The sequence below is a fragment of the Xylaria bambusicola genome, assembly GCF_022495145.1.
Source record: "Xylaria bambusicola strain CBS 139988 unplaced genomic scaffold F5B22scaffold_9, whole genome shotgun sequence".
Lineage (NCBI taxonomy): Eukaryota > Fungi > Ascomycota > Sordariomycetes > Xylariales > Xylariaceae > Xylaria > Xylaria bambusicola.
In genome coordinates this window covers 251,766-277,388 of record NW_025953562.1, presented here as the reverse complement: position 1 = coordinate 277,388, position 25,623 = coordinate 251,766, and the positions used below count along the sequence as shown (strand labels likewise).

Genomic DNA, 25,623 nt, shown 5'->3' with positions numbered 1-25,623 from the left:
GCTCTTCTTAAATCTACAGTTTGAGTAGGTATGTGTTAATACTACTACTACCTTAGTCACCACTTCCTCGTTGTAAGGTAAATGCCAAAGTGCCTCTCGAAACTACATACATATGTAGGCGTGTTGTGGGCACTGTGTAGATGCAGATACCCAGGTACATTTCCACTCAAAATAGGGACCTAGGTAGGCGGCGGGTGCAGTGCCTACCTAAATCAGACAGCATCCCGCATTCTAGAGTCCTCTATTGGCTGCAAATATCTCATACCTGTCTAAACACGTGCAATGTAAGGCAATGTAAGGCATCAAAACATGTGAGTGGGATGCTACTGTAAGTGAGTTGATACACATGATGAGGCATTGTGGAATTTGATACCAATAGTGCTTTGCCTGGCAGAAACCCTGGCTCATTCGTCGTCATGTCAGCAACATATCACGTGGTACCGCGTTTCACCCCTGGCTAGTGTGTAAAGTCTGGAAAGCGCACCATAACATCTCACCTGCAACAAGTAGGTATTCCCAGTCTTGACGGAGCCGGAGATGGCTTCAAATTGGCCTATCCTAGATACCCACCCGTAGTTACCAAGTCCTTGTTCAGCTGCGCCTTCCTTCCAACACTGTGGTTATGCTGACCGCTGAGGGAAGTCACACCTGGGAGTTTGTAGAGATTGCTAGGCTTCAGCAGCCACGGCGCGCCACGCTCCTAAAACTGAAACGTTCTTGCCCAAAGACACTTTCAGGACGTTTGTAGCTTCAAAGTCGTCGCACAGGTCTGCAAACGACTTCGGCCTTCAACACCTCTACCATTAATTGTGTCATACTTGGACTCATTCCTTCTATTATTTGCCTTCTTTTGCCCGCCCACTCTTGTTCCTGTCTTGTTTCCCCATCTTTCTGTGTGTATTTGTCTCGTTTGGTTCCAAACATCGTTAGAAATTACATCTATCTGCCCTCATCAACCCGGCCAAGTCTCCAGCAAGGCGGAGTCCACTAACCTCCCAATCCTTTCGCCATGTTCCAAGGTTACCGGAAGCGAGCAGCATCCTCTGGGAGGGGAAGGACGCAGTGGGTGAGCAAGAGAGCTCGACCTGGTAATGACCCCGGGTTCAACTCGAGTCAACCCCCTGCCACACCCAGATCCCTATCGTCGTCAGTTCCGTCACATCGCAATCCACCATCTTCGCAGGGCTCTTCAACCCAACTGCATCTTGGCGCAACGTCTGAAGAACCCATTACCATTGATGATGACGACGAAAGCGGTGTTCCTACCGAACCTCCACCCCTGGAGTTCTATGGGAGTATGGAGCAGAAGATCGTCGGAGTCCGCTACTACAATGGTATTGTGACTCCAGGCGAATCGATCCTATGCCGCCGTGAACGCGAAAACCAATATGATAGCAACGCTGTTCGGGTTGACGACGTCATGGGGGGCCAGATCGGACACCTGCCCCGCAACCTTGTCCAGAAATTGGCACCTTACCTAGATAGAGGTGACATTGTGCTCGAAGGAATCCTCACTGGCCAAAAAACTCCGTTTGACTGTCCCATTCGTCTCTACCTCTATGGAACGAGCAACACAACAGCCCGTCTAGAACTTGAGGCCAAGTTGAAAGCCGATAAGCTGCTGAAAGCCACACAGCTCAAGAACACTAGGCAAGAAGCTGAAGCCCAACGAGCCATCGCCAATGAATCCAAAGGGGATGAATCGGCCTCTGCCCTTGGCTTGGGCTCGTCTGACTTTAGCCAGTCGCAGCCAGCGCTTTTGGAAGAAAGTGAAGCCGTGGATTTCCGTGCGGACCCAAGCGCACTTGATGTGCTCAATATGGACGAAGCAGCGCTATCGGCCATGCCCCAAGCGCCACAGCCCGATGCAATCAAGTCAACGCTTTTGTTTCATCAACTCCAGGTAAGACATATCCCGTCTTGTCTTAGATCCTTCTAACCTATACTAGGGGCTCGCTTGGATGAGAGCCAAAGAGAACCCCCAACTCCCGGCACCCGATTCGACTGATGTCGTTCAGTTGTGGAAGCGCACGAATGGGGGCAACTTTCAGAACCTTGCCTCCGGTCATGTCACAAACGCGCGTCCTCGCCTCCTGTCTGGTGGTATTCTTACTGACGATATGGGTCTCGGTAAAACTCTTCAAACAATTAGCTTAGTCATGAGTGAAGGTTTCGAAGAAGGTCCCACCTTGATCGTTGCTCCAACTGGTGTTCTTAGCAACTGGGAACAGCAGTTTAAGGAACATGTGAAGGAAGACCGAGTACCTCGTGTGTTAAGATGTCACGGGTCGTCCAAGTATCACCAACTGAATAAATCCGATCTGCTTCAATATGACGTTGTCATCACTAGCTACGGGTTGCTTGCAAGCCAATTTAAATCAGCAAACTGGACTGCCCTGTTCGGGCTGACCTGGCGTCGTGTAGTACTTGACGAAGGTCACGTCATCAGAAATCCCAACACCAAGAGTGCGCAAGCCGCGTGCAAGCTTCAAGCCAAGTCACGATGGATCTTGAGTGGTACCCCATTGTAAGTTAGAGCTAGCTCACTACTTGCTTTTATCATATGGCTGACTTCTGGACTAACTGTAGTGTCAACAATACAACCGACTTCTGGTCTGCTCTTCTTTTCCTCAAGATAAGTGGAGGAATCCAAGAAAAGAGTATCTTCAATAGTAGGATTGCCCGGCCACTCGAAGGTATTGTGAAGGACAAAAACAACACGGTTCGCCTCAAAATTCGTGGTGAGGCTCAAGCTCTCTTCCAAGCCTTAGTCCAGGATTTGTGTCTTCGTCGCAAGAAAGACATGGCATTCATCAACCTGCGTATGCCGGAAAAATCCGAATATGTGCATCGCGTTCGGTTCACGAAGCTGGAGCAGCTCAGATATGAAGAAATTCTGTGAGTACCAATTAGAAGCCTTACGTCATGAATTGTTTCCTAATAATGGATTAGCGGGGAAGCTCGCGAGGTTTTGCAGCAGTTCGTTGCTAGATCATACGATAAAAAGGCAAAGAAGCGCAAACGTGACCGTGACACCGACGGCGGAAAGGAAGTCAAGTTCGCGAACGTTCTGGAAACACTTCTACGCCTGAGACAGATGTAACATCTACCACGAAACTCACGTGTCTTTACTCAGCTAACACTATTCCTAGGTGCGATCACTGGTCTCTCACTGGGTCTCGAGTCAAGGATATTCTGGCGAAACTCGGCGAGGATTCCCTTGTAGCATTGACACCCGAGAACATACAGATCTTAATTGATGCTCTGGCTGAAGCCATTCGCATCGGCGAGGATTGCCCAATCTGCTACGACCCGATTCAGACCCACGATCCAGTCATCACTGCTTGCAAACATCGCTTTGGAAGGACATGTATTCTTGATGCACTCAAGAGACAAGAGCGGTGTCCAATGTGCCGTCAAGAACTGACAGGAGACGGTTTGCTTGGTCCTCGGCCACTTGACGCGGAAATTCCTACAGGCGCGGACGTGGACTCTGATCGACGAAGTTCAAAAACGGATCAACTTGAGGCACTCGTAGAAAAGCATCTTCAAGATCCCGAATCTAAAGTGGTTATATTCTCTCAGTGGACGTCATTTCTCGACATTATCGAAACTCTTCTTGTTGAGAAGAAGGTCGAATGCGCTCGGCTTGAAGGGAAAATGAATATAAAACAAAGGGACGAAGCTGTCTCAAGATTGAATAACGATCCCGAGACACGAGTTATGCTTGCCAGTCTACACGCGGCTGGAGTTGGTGTCAATTTAACCGCCGCAGATACTGTCATCCTCACCGATTGCTGTAAGTTATGATTATTGATGACTGGTTGGTAGTGACAGATACACACTAACATAATCTCAGGGTGGGCACCAGCTATTGAGGACCAGGCTGTTGACAGAATCCATAGAATTGGCCAAAAGCGACCTGTCACGGTCTACAAGCTTCTGGTCGAAGGCTCTGTCGAATACAGGGTTCTCGATATCCAGTCCGACAAACGCAAACTGGTGGCGCTGGCATTCCAGGATGAAGATTACATCCGTAAAGAAGAAGGTGCAGTATCAGATATTCGACATCTGCTTTACGGATAAACTTCCTTAGGCAGCTGAGCTGGCTTCGCGTCTCCGATTCAACAATATTTGTAAGAGAAAAGATCGACTAGGCATGTCAAGGATACTTTGTTTTCACGTTGTGATACCCAAATAAATGAGACTCGGGGCCATGTCAGGAACTTCCTTCTACTATAGCTTTGTACATGCATCAAGCTCTATTAACCTACTCTTGCAACACACAGCACCAAGGGAATGTAACGATACTATAACTGTTCTACCTACAATAAGACCATTGCATTGCACCTATTGTCGGTGACGTGAGAATGTTCCCTGCCAAAGATAGCCCTGCCTTTCCATATGACTACTAATTAAGCATAAAGTTTGATCACGGAGCAATGGCATGCATTCTATGTTCTCCCAGATGTGAACGTTACCTCGTAGAGTATGTTATTATTAGTTTGCAAGTAGAGTAGCATCAAGTAGCATCACAATGTTTTTGCGTATTAACATGTACCAATTGAAATAACACTTGAGTTGAGGTCGGAAATTCGCATGCACTGTCGAGCTGCTAAAGATCTCAATAGTCCTAGGCACCCTAGGTAGGTGGGGTTAGCAGGGAACACAAGGTGTCGTGGAACAATTGATTAGGTTGTCGAAACGATCAGAATCAACGAAAGCCATGTCGAGATATGCGTCGTCGCTAGGGAACTTTTGGCGAACATGTCAGATTCACTACATCGCCAATGCATGTGTGGAAGCGAGTAGCGTTGAGTTAGCATGAAGAGGAGCATCAAGTTATCATGCGATAATTGCAATGCAGCGTAGTAGGTTGCTACAGTGGTATAGGATGACTCAATCTAAATCTCGTATTTAAACTGCGCATGGCGTGCAGTTAATATCCGCCCGTGCTATAGGATGACGGCGGAACCTGCCCCGCACGCGCGGAAGAGAGGCATCGTCTCGTGATGACGGCATCGAATGAAGAAAATACGGGTTCATCCTCAGAAAATCCCATGCGCAGACTCAAGTATAATTCCATTTTTGAGCGTGCGCCAAGACTTGTGATCGGAATTTGTTGGTGGGCTGGTTTGCACCCAATAATTACTGCCGTCCCGTCAGGCATCATAGCCCACAATTGACCGAAATGCCGAAGGACCGGGGGCGGGGATACGAGAGTGAAGGATAGAAGAACTGGATTAACATCGTGAGATCAGTGAGATCTTTTCAGCGCGATGGTGCACCATAGCCTATTTCCTCTTTTCTTGCTTCTTGCGAGGGCGCATGGCTTGTTACATTGGCTCTTAAGCATGATGAGCCCATAGCTAGGCAGACGGGCAGGCAACCAAAGGCCCGAGCAAGGGCATCATGGGGATACGCCGCAAATAACGATGAAAACGATTTGACTCGCGATATCTTAGGCAGTCGAGTGTCGCTACGAGGAGATGATTGAGTATAAAGTCTTTGCATCATCCCGCGTTGTTGAAATGAAAAGAAGGGATCATCACGCTCAACAGCTTCGACTCGCCCACCTCACTTCTCATCGCTCAATCTGTCGCCAGCAACGAATTGATTCAACTTCACTCTTATACCCTTACAGTATAAACATTGCACTTCAGATCAAGATGCTCGCTCAGGCTCTCTTCTCTATCATGGCTTTCGCCACCCAGGGCTTCGCTCTCCCGACTTCTGGCGTCGAATTGGTCGCTCGACAGGGCTATACGTCAAACTGTAAGCGACTGTCTAATGAAAGCCCCCTGAATATCGAGGATGACACTTATTGACTCTCATGTCTATAGGCACCGCTACGTACACCGTCCACTCGATGGACACCTGCAATGTGATCCGGGACCGCTTCGGCGATGTATTTAGCCTGGCCGACTTGTGAGTCCGCCCATACCCTACTCCTATCACAAGGAAATGAAAAAGGGGACGAAGCTAACCATGAGCACAGTTATTCTTGGAATCCTGAGGTCGACGTTCGTATCCCTTCTCCTGACAGAGTAATCCCGCGATATCGCAGCGGAAAGAAAAACTGCAGTTCACTAATTAATCTTGATATGAAAAATATAGTCTTTCTGCAGCAACCTGTTCGTCGGCCAAGTCGTCTGCGTGGGCATCAACAACTCGCCCGGCACGCCCGCCGCGTGCCCCGTCCCCGTCAAGCCGGGCCTGATCAAGAACTGCGACAAGTGCTACAAGGTCGTCGAAGGCGACTCGTGCTCGGGCATCATAGATTCTAACACCATCTCGCTTGCGGAGCTGCACGCGTGGAACCCCGATCTCAACCCTTCGTGCACGAACCTCGAGATCGGGTATAACTACTGCGTTGGTGTTTCTGAGACCCTTGTTTGAGTTCGTGGGGAGCTCGGCTTGAAGAGCTTGATGCGCGATGAGATGGGACAGATGAGAAGGCGGGGATGGTAGTGGGTGCGTTTCTGGGAGGACAGGGCTGGGATTGGGTTTAATTTCTAACTAATATCTTGGTGTGAAGTTTTGTTTGGCGATGTTATTTTTCAACTGGCGGGTATAACCCGTGTTAACCTTTTTCTACGAATAGCGATATATCAAATCTAAGCTGATTAGCTTTGATCTGAAGAGGGCTGCATAGATTCTGAGTTTCACGTTACGATGTAATGCGTTGTCAACCAAAGTAGAACAATTCATGTGGCAATTACAACGAGTTATGGCTGAGTGACTATAAGGCATTTGGTGCTGCTGATGACAAGTATCATGAGGCAGCCAAAAGGCGTGATTGCGTGATTAATGAAATTTTGGAACGATGGGGGAGTCGGCTGGTGAGCATTTTGGGACATCTTCGACAGCGCCTCTTCTTCGGCTCTGACGGTGTCGAGGTAGTCAGGGGTATTGTGCGCCGACACAACTGCCATCATTGAATCAACTTTATTCGAGGCCAGACTATGGGATTGGATGACCGTGAGTCGAATGAAGGTAGTTAGGGGCTGTATGCTCTGCACTGACACGGTGGAAGAGAGACTGGGGTCGATCGGAGCGGGCACATATATGAAGTCGTGTCTGCGTATTTAGACGGATCAGCTTCAAGCCTTCGACACCTGCCAGTCTAGGGGCGGCGTCGTGATTATATATACCGTCTATCTTCATGAGGTATTGACAGCATGCTTTTATTTCATCACAACTTCCTACGAAGCCGGTTCTAGACACAACCCACACATACGCATACACATACATACATATATACCTCTTTATCTTTCGCACGGACGACCTGAAAACCGGGGGGTCTCATTTGCACGTACCGCCGGATTAGGTAGGTCGGCGATGTATATGATTTACAGTTCCGAAGCTTGAGAATGGAATTCTCATTAGTCACAGCAATATCATGAAGTAAACTAGGCAGGTGAACCGTTGTGGGGAATGAATTGAGCTTCATATCGCTATACAATACAAAGATTTATGAAAAAAGGAAAATGCGTGTAGGTGCAGAATGGTCTCCTGACCACAAGAGGTCCTCGCATTATATTAGATCTTACTTCCAGCTTTACTGATCGAAGCACTTCCATGATCGCCAATGATGTCGCTCCCTATCAATGCCAATACTCTTTACATTCTCCTCAAGGAAGGCCAGCTTGTCTTCCGATTCCGCCCCCAAGGCCGCTTCGTACCTCTCTTGTATTTCCGCTAAGTGCGTCTCATACGTTTGCAGGTCTGCCACCTTTTTCTGGACAAAAGCCTTGATTTTCTCCTCTGGTACAGCTGAAACAAGCTCGTCCCAATCCGCTGTCTCTTCGCGGAGCTTGACGAAAGGAACACAGGTTGGTCCATTAAAACCGCGCAGCAAGATGAAGTGGAACCACTGGTGTCCTTGCTTCTGGCATTCCCTCAGCAACGACGAAGGCTTCTCGTCTTCGCGGACATCATGACCTGGAATTTTTTGTTCTTCCTCCTCTAAGATTCGGGTGTATAGCTCCAAGTACCTATTGAACCTGGCAAGCCTTTCATCGACCGAGGGCCAAGTATTCGGGGACTCTATGAGCAGCCACGATGGCGTGGAATGCACCAACTGGGCTGGCGCCGCATACGACCACTCCCAGTCAATCACTGCCACGATTTTGAGCTCTTGCTCATTGTTAACTATCATATTTGCGGGCTGAAAATCGTCGCACATGAACTTGAAAGGGCCCTTGTCTTGGCTAGGCAAGACGTGACGTGCTACCAAAGCTTTCATGACGCTCCAGTATACAAACTTATCCCTTGCGTCTTCAGCATCGTCAACTGAATTCAGTTGGCGATGAAGATGTCGTAAGTCTTGGTCGACGATGTGGTGAAAATACTCAGTTGTTGATGAGTATGTTTTGTCGCGAGGACCTAGAAAAGCCATTAATAGGCGGCTCAATGAAATCGGGATGGCAATCGCAAACCTAGAACATCAACTCCGCCCAGCTTCATGAGATCATGAGCCTTCTGGGTAAGTGGTCGCGAGTGAATCGTTGCAGAAAATCCAGGTTCGCCAAATGTGGATGTCGAGGTCAAGCTGCCGATGCGTGGAAACTTCAGCTGTTGAAGCTGCAATTGAAAGCTGATCGTTTGCCGAAAGATAGTTTCAACTACACCTTCACTGACATCTTCTTTCATCATCCTAGCATCAGTATTCTGCAGAATGTTATCGACACTAACGCCTTCGATAAATTCCGTGATGATAAATGGACCAATTCCGAGAGGGTTATCAGCAGCTAATCCCCACGCTTTGACATCAGGAATGGGGACATTGGTCTGCTGACGGATGAGTTTCATCGCAGCTACTTCGATCTCGACTTTCTCGTCGGCGTTCATGACCTTTCCTACCATGGGAAAGCGAACCATCCACTTCTCGCCATTGCTAAACACTACCTTGCAATTGATGTTGTAGGCACCACGGCTATCATCAAGCTTATGAGTAGCGAGTTCGCAAGGTAGGTGATCCCTGTGAAGAGTCGACACCCAGTCCGTCAGTTGTTCCTCGCGTGCTTTATCGTACTTCCTAATCCATAAGAGGAACGACACATTGTTGTCCAGAATGCCGCGCTCATCCCAGTCCATTGTGCGTAAATGAATGTATGTGCCAAGTACCTGACCTGATTTTATTGCTGTTAGGACAACCGACAACTCCGACTTCGCTCAAAATGTACCGTTAGACAAAAGATCTCAATGATACAACGGGAATTTTAGGCCGTTAGATGGATAGGTTGTTGGGACCTCGGGACTACCTACCTGCCATATCGTTGGCGTTGTGAATGTATCATGGCTTAGCTGCTATCTAGCACCAACAAGGCAACTCTAACCCCGCTATGCATAGTAGCCAACATAACATAACATTCAATGAATCATTTCCCCCCTTTCCCCTTTTCCCTTTCACTTTCACTCACCTTCTGTTCGCTAAGGCAGGTAAAGTATCTTTAGTTTGCGCGGAGCTCACATCGCATCGGCTTTCAGTATGGGCAGCATTCTTCCATCTTCACATTCACCCCCACCACCACCACCTCCTCCGCATTCGCCCCCTCTTCCGGCTACAGTGCTCTTCAGCCAGCCGGTAAGCGAGCTTCCCGAACGTCTACCATCAGTGCAGGAGATTGAGGACTCTCCACATGTACTCAAAAAGCTGTGGTCGGAACGTGTTGTGCGTGTGGGACAACACTACGTTGCCAAGTATGGAGAAATTACGAGACCAATAGAAGGCGAAAACAGTGAGTAATCATCGAAGTATCTTTCCTCTCTGCTCAAGATACTGGCACAGTGGAACTTCTTCATTTGACTGAGACTTATCCTTTTCAAAGCTTCACATGTCATGTCCAAGTAGCAATTAGTATTGATCCTTTGTATCCTAGTGATCTTTGCTCGAGAGCATCTGAAAAGTGTCGTGCCACGGCTCTTTGCCATTTACCAAAGACCTCGGCGGAGGAAGCGGGAGCCGGCCATTACATACCTAATCATGGAATACATCGACGGCCCTCCTCTCTCAGAGGTATGGGACACGATGGGAGAGCCCGAAAGAATCAGGGTTGTCGACTCTTTACACGGTACTCTCCAGATTATACGCAATATACCACCCCCTGACTACTTCGGCGGCCTCGGGATGGCCAAGTTCAACGATGATATTTTTTCTGATGAAGACGACCCTCCTGAAGCGGGATATGGACCATTCAAGACGGAAAGCGAGCTAATTAATGCACTCGTTTCACGATATAGATCCAAGGCTGGAGACAGGCTTCGCCACGCAGCTGACTACTATCAGCGCGTCCTACCTCATGTTTTACAGGGGAGCGGTAAGCCGGTGTTTACACATGGTGATCTGCAGCCCAAAAACATTATGATTGGTACTAGGGGTAAGGTTATGATCATTGACTGGGAAGCATCAGGATGGTATCCTATATGGTGGGAATATGCCACCACAATGGATGCAAGTAATTTGAAAGATGACTGGCATAACTACGTCCCAAGATGTATGAGCGAGTTTCCTAACCACTTCGCATGGTTTAATATGCTATATCGCGAAATGTGGTTCTAGAAATATAACCCGGAAATTTGAGACCCCATTTCATCTTACGATCATCTTTCATGCATCTACGATATGGACGCTTCCAATTACCTCATTGATAGGTATATTATAGATTGGCGATACCAATTTCACTAGTGCCGATTGTAACACTGACAAAATTAGAGAGTCAAGTGCAATAATCGTATAAAAGAAGACAAGTTGCAGTAGTGCACTCTATTATCTTCTAGCAGCTACTTTATACAACGAATAAAACAGTTATCGACTTCTTACTGTTGGAATCTCACTGTATTTAGATACCACAGGTATCCTAGGCCTAACGTGAAGCTCTCAAAACGATCTCGACGAATTTAAGTTCTTTTTAAACCAGTGAGCTGTCGTCAGGCTGTGAAATGGGCCTTTTGCGGAGACATTGAATGATTCTTATAGACTTAAACCTTAGGATGGAAACGCACTGCCTCGATTTGAATTCTCCATTTGCTACCAAAGCTCGATTTATTCTAATTTCGGAAAAGCTACATCTCCTAAGGATCCAACAAGAGGAGATCATGAAATCGTTTGAGCTTTTGCTGGGTGAAGATATTAGTCAATAACGAATTTGGTAATTCTCTCCATCATCTATTCTTACTTGGTCCCGACAGGATCAATCTGAAAGATTTGAAGACCGAAGCACAGGAAAATTACCCAGGCCTAAGTTAGCTATACATAATTTGGAAACTTACTTTTCAAATCTAATCGTTTGCGAACGTCCTCATAAGCCTAAGTAGAGGTATTCCCTAGGCAATAAGATAGTTCTGAGTATGGCGTCTTCCCACTTCGACACATCTTGCTGTAAGACCGTCACCAACAAAATAGAAAATTCACTTTGCATTAGCTTGAGGCCTGGATATGCCAATTATATCATTAGCGAAATTATATTTATTAGTTAAAAGTGCTTCAAGAAAGTAACAAGGCTGATCTAAAATCTGGTTGACGACATTCTAATCTCCAAAGAAATTTAGTTGCCTCTAAAGCATACGTTGGCTACACAAACGGCAATCTACTGCCAATGGATGTAGTCATTATATGCAATGGACACTAGTTGCCCGTTCATTTTGTTTACAGCTTGCCATCCTACCATATTGCCGTATTAATGCTTGATCCTCATAGGATTATAGGAATCAATAGGACCGAAATAGAAATAGTGATCTTATCGCCTTTCTAATTTATTGTAGGATCTGGATTCCCTGGACCCGGTCGATAGCTTTACCTGTCTGCTCAAAGTCTAAACAAGAGACTGCATTGTCGTAACTAATGATTATCAATGAATTATAGGCACTGGCGTAGAACTATCTTCGACTCTTCTTTTTATTATCGAATTTGTTCTAATTATTGCCTAGCTGACAGGCCAAACCGAGGCCTGGTCTCAAGGCTTGCTTGTTAAGCCCCCCCCTTCCCCAAGTATTTTGGCGAATCGGCGATGTTACCGAGCTTCCTACCTATTACAGCAATGTTCATCTTGGCAGCTGGGCTTGCGTAGCATTTTCAGGACTTCCATCCATGCCTTCTCGTCCTAGCAAGACATTTCGGCCGTCAAGAGCACTGTTGCCTACCGTGCTCAGGCCACTTCAATACGGGACAATACGGGGTTGATTCAATAAATTCAAGCGTCGATCCCGTTGGAAAGCCGAGCTGGCACTCCCGTCGACGCGTCCCATACGATCGCCAAGCTCAGCTGCTAACCACAAAAGATAAAATGGCGTCTGTGACCCTTTTCAACCCAACCCCTACGCTGCCGGCGATTATAACCGAGCCACCAACAGCGCAGTTTACACCGGGCCCGGGATGTGTCGACCCGGAAGACCATTGGGTGGTGGTAACTAGCTGCTTTGCTATTGCGCTCGAAGACGATTATGAAACCTACTCTTCTCCGGACTGGTTGACATGCCAAGTGACGGAGTTTGGACCGCCGCCAACCGCTACATCGTGCTTCGTGCCCTATGAAGCTGCAACGGTGGTAGATGAGGTGACCACTTACTACAGCGGCTGTCCCTCTGCTTACACCGCCGCCTCGACTTTTGCGTACTCGTACTCAGAGGGGGGTGAAGAGGGAGCCGAGAGGGTAGAAGTCGCTTACTGCTGCCCAACGTAGGTTTGAATCGAAGTCTGTTAAAGTCGAGTGTAACTTCCGACTGACTTCCTTTACAGTCAATATGACTTCCAAGTCTACCAAGGTGATGGCATAGAGACTACCACCCAGCGCGATGGTGTGGCATGGAGTGTCGCATACCCGCTGCCGGGCTGCGCGGCGTCGTACGTAGAAGAGCTCTCCGGCAAGGCACTTGCCGTGCAGACAGCATATAACACATACGCCTGGGAGAAGCGACAGTTGGAAAATGTGCCATGGGACTATGCACACGACACGCTGTTCGCAGAGTTGATGCGCCAGACTTATACCGTCTTCCATAGCACTCACACGTGCTACGAGATCGAAAACTGTTATAGCTGGCGCGACTACTACTTTTCAGGCGGCCCATTGCCGTCCTTTACGGTTCCGGATAACGTTCCCGCAATAACGACTTCCGTTGAAGAGCCAACATCAACACCTACGTCGAGCGTAGACGAGGTCGAAACCCCTACTTCTGAAGAGACGTCTACAATCGAAGAGCCTTCATCCTCTGTTGAAGAGACTGGCGACCCCTCCACATCCTCTGCGGATGAAAAAAGTACTCCCACTGTGACCGGGGAAGACTCGACCCCCTCGACTTCGTCAGTTAATTCAACGCTTACATCGACGTTTATAGCTAGCGGAAACACCAACTCTTCTAACTTGCCTTCAGAAACAACGTCTCCTGTACCAGAAGGGGGGGCCGGAGTAGTCGCTCCAGGCCGTCTCGTTAAGTTTGGACTTTTATTATCCTTGATAGCACTATAGGCTTACTTCGTTCCTAGTGGCCTAGGCGAACGGTTATCGCTGTTATTAATGATATTATGAGATTAGGTGGCAATGGGTAACGGTTCACGAGCTCTGGTTACGGGGGTTATGTTCGGGGTGGATGGCGATAAAAGTTAACGGAATCCTATGTCAGGACACCCATACGATCATAATACTGATGGATTTGGCTCGGGCTACCGTCAACCCCGCGGAGGTTTTAAGTTGTTTATTCCACGAACTACAGTCGAGATAGTCTGGTAGTAATTAGTGATTACCACGAAGGAAAAGAGGCGATCGTAATCGTGAAGATAACGTTGGTGACGGATACGTGCACTTTATCGTCCGAAGCGCGACGAAAACATGTCATTACCGATTGGATACCTTGACAAACATGTGGTATGTTAATGATTTGTCGGTCTGAGCTCCAAATCCATTTGCAATCTAAAAAGATGACTATATTATTGTCATATAGGGAATAATACCTATGTTGGTGAAAGAGCTGTTGTCCTGCTTTGCAAGAACGAAGTACTCTTCAGTCAAGAGGTACATAGTGATATTACCTGTCTGATCTTTGCAATAGGACATCTTTTCGATGCCTCATCCACCAAAGCACGTACTAGAAGCGAGGCGATGGTGTTGTACGTCGGGTTGTAAATACCTATCCTGTTGATTACGTCCGTCAATTCTGACATCCTCAAACAACCATACATGCACCTTGCGACGCTTGATCTTATTTACAGTACCTTAGGCGCGCTGCAAGGAATACATCGACCTTGTATATTAACTACTCGTTGGGACTCCACTTCCGTCACCAACCATCCCTCGGGCTCCCCTCAATGTAATGAGAGATCGGATAGACTGCGCTGGAGACGATTCAATTGAGACTGTAACAACTCGACATCGAATTGAATGTGGGACTTACTCGAGATCAACGGTGAAGCTGCTCCAGTATTCACGACGGAGCAGTAAGAGTCACGCCTTGAGTAATAAGCCGCGATGGCAGCACGTAAATTGGGAAACCAGAGGGCAGAAACCCGACCAAAGCCTCCGGGGCCTGCAGATCACATCTTGCCTCCAAGGCATCTCTTCTCACTCGGCACAACGTTTCAACAACATTGGTATGATGATAAGCTCAACTAGGGTGGACGGGTGCTATACTGGTGATTTGAGCATTTCAGTGAGGGAAAGGACGGCTAGGTCTTCGAAAAGCGAGGAAGGGCCTGTCGGATCAGAATCTAGCAAGTGTCGGTCTTGGGTTGCTTAAACTTCCTCTTGAGGCGTTTCAAAGCGGCTTGAGTATCAGGGCATTAAGCCCGGCAGTGCACTACCAGTATAGCGCTCAGTCTGGGTCTGATCGCGATCCGTGCCGCGCCAAAGTGCCTCTGGGTTAGGTGTACTTGATTCATTCGTTGATTGTCCTGCACGTCTTTAGACCATGACTAAAGGGATGCATCGCCTGACACGTCAAGATTATTTTTCATAGACGGAATTTTGCGGTTACAGGGAGGAGTAGGGGTATAATTCAGGTAAGGATCAGGCAGATCATTATAGTAACTCATCTAGCATGTTTCGATCTTGGGTTTACTCTTATATAGCTGTCACATCATCACTTGTTTTTTTGCATTATCAATACTGAGTCTATCTGGGGAAACCTGAGCTAGTAATATTAGACGCTAAGAATATCTATTTATCTTCTCCACGTCCTACTCCGTAACCTCCTTCCCCTTACGTTCCTCTTTCCATTGTTTGATGATAGAATGACGGCAAGCACCGCACCGTTCAAACTTCCGGCTCCTGTCATCATGCATTTTATAGGTATGCAGAACGACCTGCTTCTCCTCGTCGCCCTCAACAACGCCGAAGATGCGTGGAAAGTAGCCCTTCGGGTAGCGAATTAGAAGGCCGGCGAGCAAGCGACGCGCGAGTTGTTTTCTGAAAAGGAAATGCAGTTTCTTGTGGAAGTCCATCTTTATTACCGGGATCTCAGCTTTGTTCCGGCCTAGCTTGTAGACCTCGATGCTTACGGAGAATGCATGGCTAGGGTGCGTGGCGAAGGTATGGTCGTAGGCGTCCTGGAGGGCGCGCGTGAGAGCAGCTAGATGCAGGTCCTTCTTCACGAGCTCTTCCACCTCAGCACACAGATTTGAGAACGCTATTTCTTCGTCTGAGGGCCATACGACGTGGAAATCAGGCCAAACTTCCAATGTCTCCGCTATCAGTTTCTCTTCTTCCAATTTCGAAAGTTTGCCATCGGCGGATGGAATGCTGTCGGAGCTGAGGCCTGAATCTGATCCTCCGGGGATTATGACATATGGATGAGGCATAGAAAGACTTGGATACTGCACTTTTGGACTCTGTTCATTTTCCGTCTGGTGATCAGGATGTTCTGAGCTAGAAGTGCCATTATGATGTTCATTGTCTTCGTCGTCAGGAAAATACCAGAGTCGTATGCTCCTTTGCTCGGGCGTTTCGTCCAATTTCTCGCCTTCGTTCGGCCACGGCTTCACTGGGGAAATGTGGAATGTACCGATCCACCGGTCAATGTCACTGGCTTCAAAGCCAGGAATAAAATCGCCACAATCGTGTGGCATGATGACTAATTTGCAATGGCGATGTAGTTACCAGATGGAAAGCGGCGAAGTACGATCTTGGGGCGTGAAGAACTGGATGCAGGATAATTCAAATCGACGCTCCAAGTTGGACGTGGTAAGACCAAGCGGAACAGCTTCCCTTGTCACCAAAGGGGAGCAATCACGACTAATGATGTCGATTAGTTAGTTATAGAGGGCAAAGCATTCAGAAGCCAAGGTAAGGTATTTGGCTACCTCAAATGACTGGTACCTATGGATGAAATATAATGGACCGTATCTTCCGAGCTCTGAATATCCAGCAGCATCCTGAACCTGAGCATGAGAAGCCCACTTGTCGTAGAAGGGACGTGATCGCCCTGATTGTATGCTTCGCAGCTTCTACGTGGTTTCGACAAAATCATGATAGGTACATCGTAGCATCCGTATTTGATATTCCTCCTTGAGAGCGTCGTTTATTGATCTTACGTCATCATATCAGGCACTTAATATCAAAAGCCTACCTCCTCCTCCCATGCACTTGAGAAGCAACTAAGATCAAGTTTTAAGGCTGTTCGAAATACCATTAGTTGATAGGAAAAGGAATGACTCTTTAGTAAGTTTCTTGTATTATGCAGATAGGCCCCAGATTGTAGCTTCAGAGTGATCGAAGCATCTACCAACCCCCTCGAAACTAGCCTAGCAGGCCCCGAGGCCTATTATAAGACAATCTATATTCGCGGTGAGGCGGTGAAGATGAACATGAAGGAAGGAGAGACATTATTGTAAAAAGTGCCGTAAAAGAAATAACGCCCAACCAAATCCCCATTAAAACTTTCAGATCAACTTCATCCAATGCCCAGTCACCCTCATCATGGAGCGCATTGATTCATCACATACGCCATCATAATGCTCTCGTAACCCATATTAGCAGTTATTAGGTCGCGTGGCGAGCAATAGGACACCGTTATTCAGCCTCTCGCCCGCGACGCGGAAGTAGGTATCGATAGCAGGCAGAACCTGGCCGCAACGGACAGTATTGGTGTTTCGCAGCAGCGTAGTGATTTCCGCCTCAGACATGCTGGCGCCGTCGTCGGTGAAGGATTGCAGCGCATCCACCACAGATTGGAAGGTGCCCTGGTTGACGAGGATGTTGTTCGCCTGGACGATGCGCGGGTCCGAGGAAAACACCCCGTCGAGCACCTTTTTGTGCGTCAGCTCGTCGATCTCTGCATTGAGGGCAACCTGGGCTGCGGATTGCAGCTCGGCACCCCGGAGCGTAGGCACGGATGAGAGGAATTGCGATACCATGCTGGTGTCCGCACGCCAGCTGTTTTGGGCATCAGCGATTTGTTGGTTACCCCTTACTGCGATGCCTGATGGCAGAGCCTGGGTGAGGGACAAGATGGAAGTGAGAATGAGAGTTAGAGAGAACTGCATTGTCGTAATTTTGTTGATTTAGTGAAGTATAGGTGGTGAATGTATGGTAGATAATGAGTCTCTGAGTGATTATCAGTCGGATATGATGGTGCTGAACGTTGGCGAAGCTGTGGTGATGATCTGATGCCTCATGAACCATACCAAGTGCCCCTTATATATAGTTTTCAGTGACGAGAGAACACGAATGTCTACGTGCGTTGGCCCTATCTTGAATGAAAATCTACCGAGTTCACTAACTCACGAGTATACCACGAGGGTGGTGTGGTAACCACGCCGTAGCAAGGGAGCAAACATGAGCGTGCCACCGGCTCACGTCGAAGCCGGTTTGGAAATAGGATATAGACAGTCATTGCCTCGCCCGTAGAAGCTATCAAGAAAGTAAAAACAATGTCATGCGGCAGCCTTGCGGTAGTAGTGTGGGTTGGTGCTGACAATCGTTGTGCGGGGGGAGATATTAATGAGGACCAAATTAGACTGGAAATATCAATATCCGACGGCCCAATGCCACTCGTACTAGTCTCTATCAGACCACGAATGGACCCCATTGGCAAGCGAATTTAGCAGATGCATCTCTACTACGCCTCGATGTTACATTACCAGCAGGACGTAGAACGAAGCTGTCCATAAATGTGTTTATGCGGAGGTACGGATGTGGAAAAGGCGGGTTAGAACGGTGCGGATTGCATAGCCACAGAAACAAACAGATGCAAGCCACCAAACTACCGTGTTTGCTAGAAGTAAGTTCAGCTGAACATTCAAGCTGTTCACCGCAGCGATCCTTTGTTCTTAAAATGGAAGCCTGGTGCAACCCTCCCATTCCTACGGAGCACTATCTTAGGTATACCGCGCGCTTCTGGGGATACCGTACTCCCTCGCCCAGAAGACCTAGCAGAGAATCTATCCACCGCGTTGTGGGAGGTAGTGTCGGTTGATGTGTTGTCAGTGAGGCAGCCGGAACATCCTTTCATCGGAATACTCGGCGCTTGTGAGAGGATGTTCGCCTACCAATGCGGATTTCCCCAATGGTGCACAGCCCATCGGCTGCAAGGTGCTGGGGTGGCAGATACAGCAGCATCACGCATGAGATGTATTCTTTTGAGGAGAAAATAAATTCTAAAAGATAAAAATGCGGATGAAAGGCTAGAACCGAGAAGACGTAGATAACACACAGAAGATATAGAAAGAGGGAGGGAAAAAAAAATGTATTCTAAGCGGAGGTAGGCTTTACCATTGCACTACGAAGAGTATGATGAACCATGATCTTGCTACTTCGCTGATGGTAGGACTTGTGATCACAGTTTATAAACAAAAAGTTGATAACTAGGTAGGTAATCGCGGTTGACGCCCTTATTATAATATGCTCATGGTACCTTAAATTACACTTTACTTTGTTTTTAGGCATTGATCTTAACATACGCATAATTAATAGGTCTTCGCCTCAAATAGATAGAATAGACTTCATGAACTATATTTCACTTCTAGAACAAGTCATCCTATAGGTCATCTTATAGATCATGGACCCCTCCTATAAGCTCACAACACAGGTTCTATCGGCACGTACTCGCTCCTAATTTTAGCCATGCCATGATCCAAGATGCCATGGTGATCATCTCGTTTCCAACTGGATATATTGCTGTAGTCTTGGACCTTCTCTGTGGCTTCTACATGTCGTGGGAAGCCTAAACGCTCCCCAATCCTCTCAGAAAACCCGATGATGAATGCGACTACACGCCTTGTGATGATCTTGTCTGGCTTCATAGATAGCACAGCCGATTATTACTATTTATCGAGGTCTAACTTACCAAAGCGACTGCCACAGGCCCTTCTCGTGACTACTTCTGTCTCTCGCCCTTACCGCTTAATAATTAATGTCTGACATACATTGGCCACTCAATAAGCCCTCGTTTCGGTGCGGCGAACCTAAATGACCCAGAAAGACAGCGACTTCTCGGAGAATTTTCACGGTAATATGAACTCATTTGCAAGATATCCTGCTCCAGTAATTTCAGGGACAGCAGTTGGTACTAGAAGTTGTGCCTAAAAGGTCATTAAAAACAGACCCTGACGAAATGGACTTTTAAATCCCGGATAATGCTTCTAGTATCACATTTCGCGACGTAGCATGTAGAACCAAACGTAGTAGTTAAGCTGGTAATTACCAGACATCACTAATTCATCCATGTTGCTTCTATGCTGTCTTGTGTATTCATTGTTTCCCATGCTTTCCTATCGAATGACAACTCAACGACGTATCTTCCGACCCAACCTCTTTCAATACCAGCCTGCTTCTGACACAATAGCATAGTAGCCTTCCTAATTGCAACCAGCCCTTTTTATTGAAGGGGGTCATGCTATGCCAAACCAGCCTAATCGCGGGATGTTAGTCAGATACTATTGTACATCTAAGACGCTCAATTACTATCCACTCACATCAAATTGTCCGTGGTGTAGGTGCAGGTATTGCCGAGGAATCTGTCTCGCAGGGAGGTGTCTCGCCGCCGAGATCAGGAGGACGTGAACCATCGCAGCTGCCTCGGCCGTTGACGATCCGGCAATATGTAGAGGCGCTTGCTATGCAGTCTGTGATGAGCAAGGCGTCGTGGCCATTGCAGCGTATAAACGAATGATACGTGTCGCAGACGTCGTAGACTCCTGTTGGCCTGGTGCAGATTCTGGGGTTAAGGATGTTGCTGTCGGGGAAGGCGGTCGAGAGACCTAGTATCGCGAGACATGGCAGTACGAAGGTTTGGGTCTTCATCTTCACTTTTCAGGGACAGTGTTTCGAAACAAGGATCTCAAGATACTCATCGGATTTATATAAAGAATAGGAATGAATCGATGTATTTTGAGCAGGATGTTATGGCCCCATTGGTGTGGTGTCTGGAGAGAAGCGGCTGCTGTCCAGTAGTAGAGGGAATCCTCTCTTTCGTGCCGAATACGCTCTTGCCATTTCCTGTGTCTTAGATCTCGGTGGAATTGAGTCAAGTCTGCCGGTGCAGCAAGCGATAGTCGTGGAATGCACACATTGTCTTTGGCCGGGCAGGTTCTAGACGGGCGGAACACGGGTATGAGGTTTCACGCGCTGTCACCCGCTTTCACACGCGTGGTATCAAACTCGGAAGTTGCAATGTCAGAAACATACATTTAAGTTCTACCTAGTTGCTGTATTGAATTTGCAGACGGGAATTCATGATGGCCTCACATTAGCTCTGTCTTACTTCAATAAGTCATCATGTCTTGGTAGGTTTCTGCCATCTACACCATGTAAGGGTTTAGTAGCCACCGTATGCAATCAGGTTTATGATCATCACATGTCGTCTTGTGATTATATAATTCAAGAAGACTACTAAAGGTGATATTCGTAGGACTTGGGCATTTCCAAATCACGTCTTTCTCAATCTAAGTGTTCTTATCTAGAAAGTCAAATATTCGTTCAGTCGTTTGGTTTTGACGTTCATCAGTCAGAATTCGGACTAGGTCAAAAGAGGCTAGTCCGCCAAGGGTATTCGATAAATGATACCTACTTACGGTAGTATTTGACAGCAATTGGCGCTTCCATAAATAACCCGGCGGCAGACGGTACCAAGTTGAAACACTGTAGGTACGGCATCAATTGAGGTTCAAGCAAATGTTCATCACTGTAGATTTATGTCAACGCATATCACTCGAAGGTGGCGCCCAAAGGGTCACTCATTGATACATGATAAGCTGTATAATCGCGAAATTAGTAGGTAGTTGACGTTACATATATCGGACGGTTTAGAGGCGAGATTTGTGATGATGGACGGATGAACCGGGGATTGAGATGTGGACGTCGATCATTGTCAGAAGTATTGGGGTTTGTCCTGTATTTGTACCTAGCGTGTCGCAAGGTCTGACAGAGGGCATTTTAGAGGATCGAGTGCTGTGATTAGTGGCCAAGAGGAGCTGAGGCAGTGCTACAGTCCCTTACTAAACGCAGAACGGAGCCTCCACTTCTGTCGCTGCCACTTATTCAAGAGTAGGTAAGGTGTCTGCACTTGCGCTTGATCATCTTCATTTCATTTCCATCGTTTGGCCGGCCACTCGTCTCTGCTCGTCTAAAGGCACATCGACTGCCATCTTGCATCTGCCCTCTCCTCGCACCTTCGACGACTTTCTACGGCACGGCACGGTCACGATCACGACCACGACTGGTTGATTCCCCCGGTGCGCCTGTGCGACGGCTCCCCTTTCCAGACCCGACCCAAACTCCAACTCCACCACTTACGCTTTTAGTGGTATATCACCCGTGTCATCTGTCGTCATTGACTTGGCCCCGAGACCCCTACGAAATCTGCTGCGAGCCTGCTCTACCGATCTCGATCCACTAAACACCGGGCCTCACTCAACCACAAGTAAAAAAAAAGTTCCATAGCTGCTGCTTTCCATTACCGCTACCATGTCTTGGGAACTCACCCGCCGCCGAGTTGTTCGGTCCATCAACAGCAAGTTCATATTTGATAGAATTGTACGTGGCTTTTCCTCTCTCGTCACTACCCTCATCTCTTCATCCAGTTGTTACAACAGGGCGGCCACGCATTGCGATCGCAATTCCTCCTCCCCTTACCATCGCGGCTTGCCATCAGCTCTCATTCATGCTTGCTTCCACTAGCTGTCTACATATACCAAGTAGATCACTACGCTAATAACCGTGCCTCTCATTGTAGCCGCTTCTCCATGCTGTTATCTTCATAATAGAGATGGGAATCATTGCACGACTCGCATCGCGCTACAATGCCTACTTCGATAGACGTCCATGTATGTATCAAACCATGTTCTGCTTATAATATGTACACAGACATGTATGAGGTATGGAAGATACTGACCTCGCTGCTTGATATAGTGCTCACCACGATGGTGACGAACGCTGTCCTTGGTGGCATTGCCGATACCGTCGCCCAGACTATAACATCGGTTAAACAGCGATCCAACAATCGCAAACTCGTGAGAGGCGATTCCATTTCTATTGAAATCCAAGATTTTGGGAAGAAGGATTCGCGGGGCGATTCCTATCCCGATCCTAGGACACTTGCAACACCGTTTGATTTCGAGCGCTTGACGAGATTCATGGCCTACGGTTTCGCCATGGCCCCTATAACATTCAAGTGGTTCGCCTTTTTGTCGCGAGCCTTCCCGATCACCAAAACTAGCGCCTTTGTCCCGGCTTTGAAGCGAGTGGTGGTAGATCAACTCGTGTTTGCACCGATCAGCGTGGGATTGTTTTTCTCAGTTATGACAGTCGCAGAAGGCGGCGGTCGTCGAGCGGTGGCTCTGAAGCTGAAGGACATGTATTTGCCAACCTTGAAGGCAAACTACATCGTGTGGCCTGCTGTTCAGATCATCAACTTTCGCTTGATGCCTGTCCAATTCCAACTTGTGAGTGGTTCTCCTATACATAACAAAAACACTCATTCTAGCGCTAATCGTTCTGGATAGCCTTTTGTTTCCACCATTGGTATCGCCTGGACGGCATACCTTTCCCTTTCTAATGCATCCGAAGACGAGGCTTTGTCACACGAGAATGTCGCCCCTTACTCTCCTAACATACGCCTCGAGTAAGGGTGATGTATGTTGACTTAGGCACTTAGTTGCCGTAGTAGGCTGATCAGTCGCAAGACAAATGGTCAGATGGTCTATTCATTCTGCATCTAGGCGTCGGAGGTGTTATTGATTGATTGGGATTTTGGGCGGTGGACTTATAGTTCGATAGAGATTTGGCCTATGTTGAAAACGCTTGTGTGCTTGTGTGGTTGGAGTGCTATGGAAGCTCGAAATGACGTTGCGCACATAGAATGGAGGTTGAAGGCCTGTCGACCAGGCCTTACCTCGGCAAATATCTGCTTGTCATAACGACGACCCTGAATAATACGTTACCTAACTGCTACCGAGGTTTTTCATATTGCGGAAGAAAATATTACGGAAATGGACGACGCATATTCTATCCGCGGCTGTGACGAAATGTATTCGGAGCGCTTCGATGGCTCTCGTACCTCGAGAGGGGATGGAGAGCGCCAAGAATCTGAAATGTTGCGCGGGCATCCGCACGGCGGTCGGTACAGGCCGGCCGGGGAGCTATCCAGCACCACCCCAAGCATTATAGACGTCACACCACTCCTCACTCACGGCCCTGGGCGGGTGCTGAGGGGTCGCTGCTGGGGGTCGTGCTAGGGGAAGCTCTAGGTGCCTATACAGGCTACAGGGTAGTTGAGGTTTGCACGGCTTTACCCCACCAAATCCTGCTCGCGCACTTCACTGCCCCTCCATCAGAGCACCTCGCTGGATGCGTGCTTTTCTATACCTCCCACTCCTCGTCGCACCAACGCGCCTCTTATTCTCGTATAAAAACCTCATATACTCTCCTAGATACCTTTGCGCATTCCCCTCAAGCCAATTATCCATCGTAAATTATCCTAGCTTGTTTCAGAAACCCATCATGTCTCTCTCAAGCAAGCTGTCTATCACAGATTGCGATCTGAAGGGCAAACGGGTTCTCATTCGGGTATGTCAGACTTTTACAATCGTCGCCTTTCTTGCCCAATTGCGAGACATTATAACTCGTGGGAGATTGTCTGAATCTAACTTGTCTTTGGGACTCAGGTCGACTTCAACGTTCCCCTTGACGACAAGAAGAACGTCACCAACAACCAGCGCATCGCCGGTGCCATCCCCACCATCAAGTATGCTATTGACAATGGCGCAAAGGCCGTCGTCTTGATGTCACATCTCGGCCGACCTGATGGCAAGGCCAATCCTAAGTACAGCCTCAAGCCCGTCCTACCAGAACTGGAGAAGCTCCTAGGCAAGAGTGTCGAGTTCGCCCCTGACTGCGTTGGCCCTGAGGTCGAGGCTATCGTAAACAAGGCCGACAACGGACAAGTTGTTCTCCTTGAGAACTTGCGATTCCACGCCGAAGAAGAAGGCTCTTTCAAGGACAGCGAGGGCAAGAAGGTCAAGGCTGACAAGGCCAAGGTTGACGAGTTCCGCAAGGGCTTGACCGCACTTGGTGACGTCTATATCAGTTAGTACACACCACCTCACCTGCTTGCGTGCTACATAGCTACGGGATAATTCCAGACTAACGAACTGCCATACAGACGATGCATTCGGCACAGCTCACCGTGCTCACTCTTCCATGGTTGGCGTTGCCCTACCCCAAAAGGCCGCCGGTTTCCTCATGAAGAAGGAGCTGGATTACTTTGCCAAGGCCCTGGAGTCCCCTCAGCGCCCCTTCCTGGCTATTCTCGGTGGCTCCAAGGTCTCTGACAAGATCCAACTGATCGATAACTTACTCGACAAGGTCAACAGCCTCGTCATTACTGGCGGCATGGCCTTCACTTTCAAGAAGACGCTTGAGGGTGTCAAGATCGGCAAGTCGCTCTTTGACGAGGAGGGTTCCAAGGTCGTGGGCCAACTCATGGAGAAGGCCAAGAAGAACAACGTCAAGGTTACCCTACCCGTCGACTACATCATCGCCGACAAGTTCGGAGCAGACGCCAACTCCAAGACGGCCAACGATAAGGATGGCATCCCTGATGAGTGGCTAGGTCTTGACATCGGCCCCGAGTCCATCAAGCTCTACGAGGCTGCCATCAACGATGCCAAGACCATTCTATGGAACGGCCCGGCTGGTGTCTTCGAGATTGAGAAATTTGCTAACGGCACAAAGAAAACTCTTGACGCCTTCACCGGGGCTGTCGCCAAGGGCGCCATTGGTATCATCGGCGGTGGTGACACTGCCACCGTGGCTGCCAAGTACGGCGCCGAGGACAAGTGCTCGCACGTCTCCACCGGTGGCGGTGCTTCCCTCGAGCTCCTCGAGGGCAAGGATCTACCCGGCGTTGTCGCATTGAGCACGAAATGAGGGTTAGGAACGGTGCGTCTTTAAAATGTGTTTGCGCCAGAGACGAGCCGATGAATAGATATTCTCTGCTGTTATTGCAATTTTGGGCTGGTTGAGCAAAGTAAATAAACGGCTTGAGGTCAGGATCAGTTAAGTTAATCAGGCAATTAGGAGAGAAACCTAGGGACTTACCATTCGGAATACCTCGATAGATATACATGTGCCTACACATACTTATGTGAGCATTGAATGAAAAAAAAGTCAAAATAAATTATTAGTAGCTTATAGT

At 48.0% G+C, this 25,623-nt stretch overlaps 9 protein-coding genes across 9 annotated transcripts; 6 read left to right on the top strand and 3 right to left on the bottom strand.

Annotated features, from left to right (window-relative positions):
* The first annotated feature begins 367 nt into the window (after nucleotides 1-367).
* On the top strand, nucleotides 368-4,438 carry F5B22DRAFT_596326 (SNF2 family N-terminal domain-containing protein). The gene is made up of 6 exons (XM_047974224.1): nucleotides 368-1,903; nucleotides 1,950-2,527; nucleotides 2,590-2,898; nucleotides 2,953-3,099; nucleotides 3,153-3,799; nucleotides 3,860-4,438. The coding sequence occupies exons 1-6, from the start codon at nucleotides 1,010-1,012 to the stop codon at nucleotides 4,084-4,086; spliced, it is 2,802 nt and encodes a 933-aa protein (XP_047833279.1). The 5' UTR covers nucleotides 368-1,009; the 3' UTR covers nucleotides 4,087-4,438.
* A 1,231-nt stretch (nucleotides 4,439-5,669) lies between these two features.
* Nucleotides 5,670-6,399, top strand: F5B22DRAFT_643989 (uncharacterized protein; the record flags this gene model as incomplete). The annotated part of the gene is made up of 4 exons (XM_047978358.1): nucleotides 5,670-5,775; nucleotides 5,844-5,928; nucleotides 5,999-6,047; nucleotides 6,118-6,399. 4 exons carry the CDS (start codon nucleotides 5,670-5,672, stop codon nucleotides 6,397-6,399), a joined length of 522 nt encoding a protein of 173 aa, XP_047833278.1.
* Nucleotides 6,400-7,417: 1,018 nt separating this feature from the next.
* On the bottom strand, nucleotides 7,418-9,284 carry F5B22DRAFT_596322 (kinase-like domain-containing protein). Its single transcript, XM_047974223.1, has 2 exons — nucleotides 8,442-9,284; nucleotides 7,418-8,388 (listed from the first exon to the last, which is right to left on the bottom strand). The coding sequence occupies exons 1-2, from the start codon at nucleotides 9,097-9,099 to the stop codon at nucleotides 7,562-7,564; spliced, it is 1,485 nt and encodes a 494-aa protein (XP_047833277.1). The 5' UTR covers nucleotides 9,100-9,284; the 3' UTR covers nucleotides 7,418-7,561.
* Nucleotides 9,285-9,419: 135 nt separating this feature from the next.
* On the top strand, nucleotides 9,420-10,898 carry F5B22DRAFT_596319 (kinase-like domain-containing protein). The gene is made up of 2 exons (XM_047974222.1): nucleotides 9,420-9,743; nucleotides 9,885-10,898. Exons 1-2 carry the CDS (start codon nucleotides 9,494-9,496, stop codon nucleotides 10,562-10,564), a joined length of 930 nt encoding a protein of 309 aa, XP_047833276.1. The 5' UTR covers nucleotides 9,420-9,493; the 3' UTR covers nucleotides 10,565-10,898.
* A 1,146-nt stretch (nucleotides 10,899-12,044) lies between these two features.
* On the top strand, nucleotides 12,045-13,942 carry F5B22DRAFT_596318 (uncharacterized protein). Its single transcript, XM_047974221.1, has 2 exons — nucleotides 12,045-12,679; nucleotides 12,740-13,942. Exons 1-2 carry the CDS (start codon nucleotides 12,288-12,290, stop codon nucleotides 13,464-13,466), a joined length of 1,119 nt encoding a protein of 372 aa, XP_047833275.1. The 5' UTR covers nucleotides 12,045-12,287; the 3' UTR covers nucleotides 13,467-13,942.
* Nucleotides 13,943-15,169: 1,227 nt separating this feature from the next.
* Nucleotides 15,170-16,266, bottom strand: F5B22DRAFT_662378 (uncharacterized protein; the record flags this gene model as incomplete). The annotated part of the gene is made up of 1 exon (XM_047980436.1): nucleotides 15,170-16,266. Exon 1 carries the CDS (start codon nucleotides 16,055-16,057, stop codon nucleotides 15,170-15,172), a length of 888 nt encoding a protein of 295 aa, XP_047833274.1. The 5' UTR covers nucleotides 16,058-16,266.
* Nucleotides 16,267-16,315: 49 nt separating this feature from the next.
* F5B22DRAFT_596317 (uncharacterized protein) lies at nucleotides 16,316-18,204 on the bottom strand. Its single transcript, XM_047974220.1, has one exon. The coding sequence runs from the start codon at nucleotides 17,471-17,473 to the stop codon at nucleotides 16,961-16,963; it is 513 nt and encodes a 170-aa protein (XP_047833273.1). The 5' UTR covers nucleotides 17,474-18,204; the 3' UTR covers nucleotides 16,316-16,960.
* Nucleotides 18,205-21,466: 3,262 nt separating this feature from the next.
* On the top strand, nucleotides 21,467-23,211 carry F5B22DRAFT_567408 (uncharacterized protein). Its single transcript, XM_047973121.1, has 4 exons — nucleotides 21,467-21,962; nucleotides 22,162-22,252; nucleotides 22,338-22,870; nucleotides 22,931-23,211. Exons 1-4 carry the CDS (start codon nucleotides 21,894-21,896, stop codon nucleotides 23,051-23,053), a joined length of 816 nt encoding a protein of 271 aa, XP_047833272.1. The 5' UTR covers nucleotides 21,467-21,893; the 3' UTR covers nucleotides 23,054-23,211.
* Nucleotides 23,212-23,927: 716 nt separating this feature from the next.
* On the top strand, nucleotides 23,928-25,355 carry F5B22DRAFT_643982 (putative phosphoglycerate kinase PgkA; the record flags this gene model as incomplete). Its single annotated transcript, XM_047978357.1, has 3 exons — nucleotides 23,928-23,993; nucleotides 24,092-24,512; nucleotides 24,589-25,355. The coding sequence occupies 3 exons, from the start codon at nucleotides 23,928-23,930 to the stop codon at nucleotides 25,353-25,355; spliced, it is 1,254 nt and encodes a 417-aa protein (XP_047833271.1).
* Between the last annotated feature and the right edge of the window lie 268 nt (nucleotides 25,356-25,623).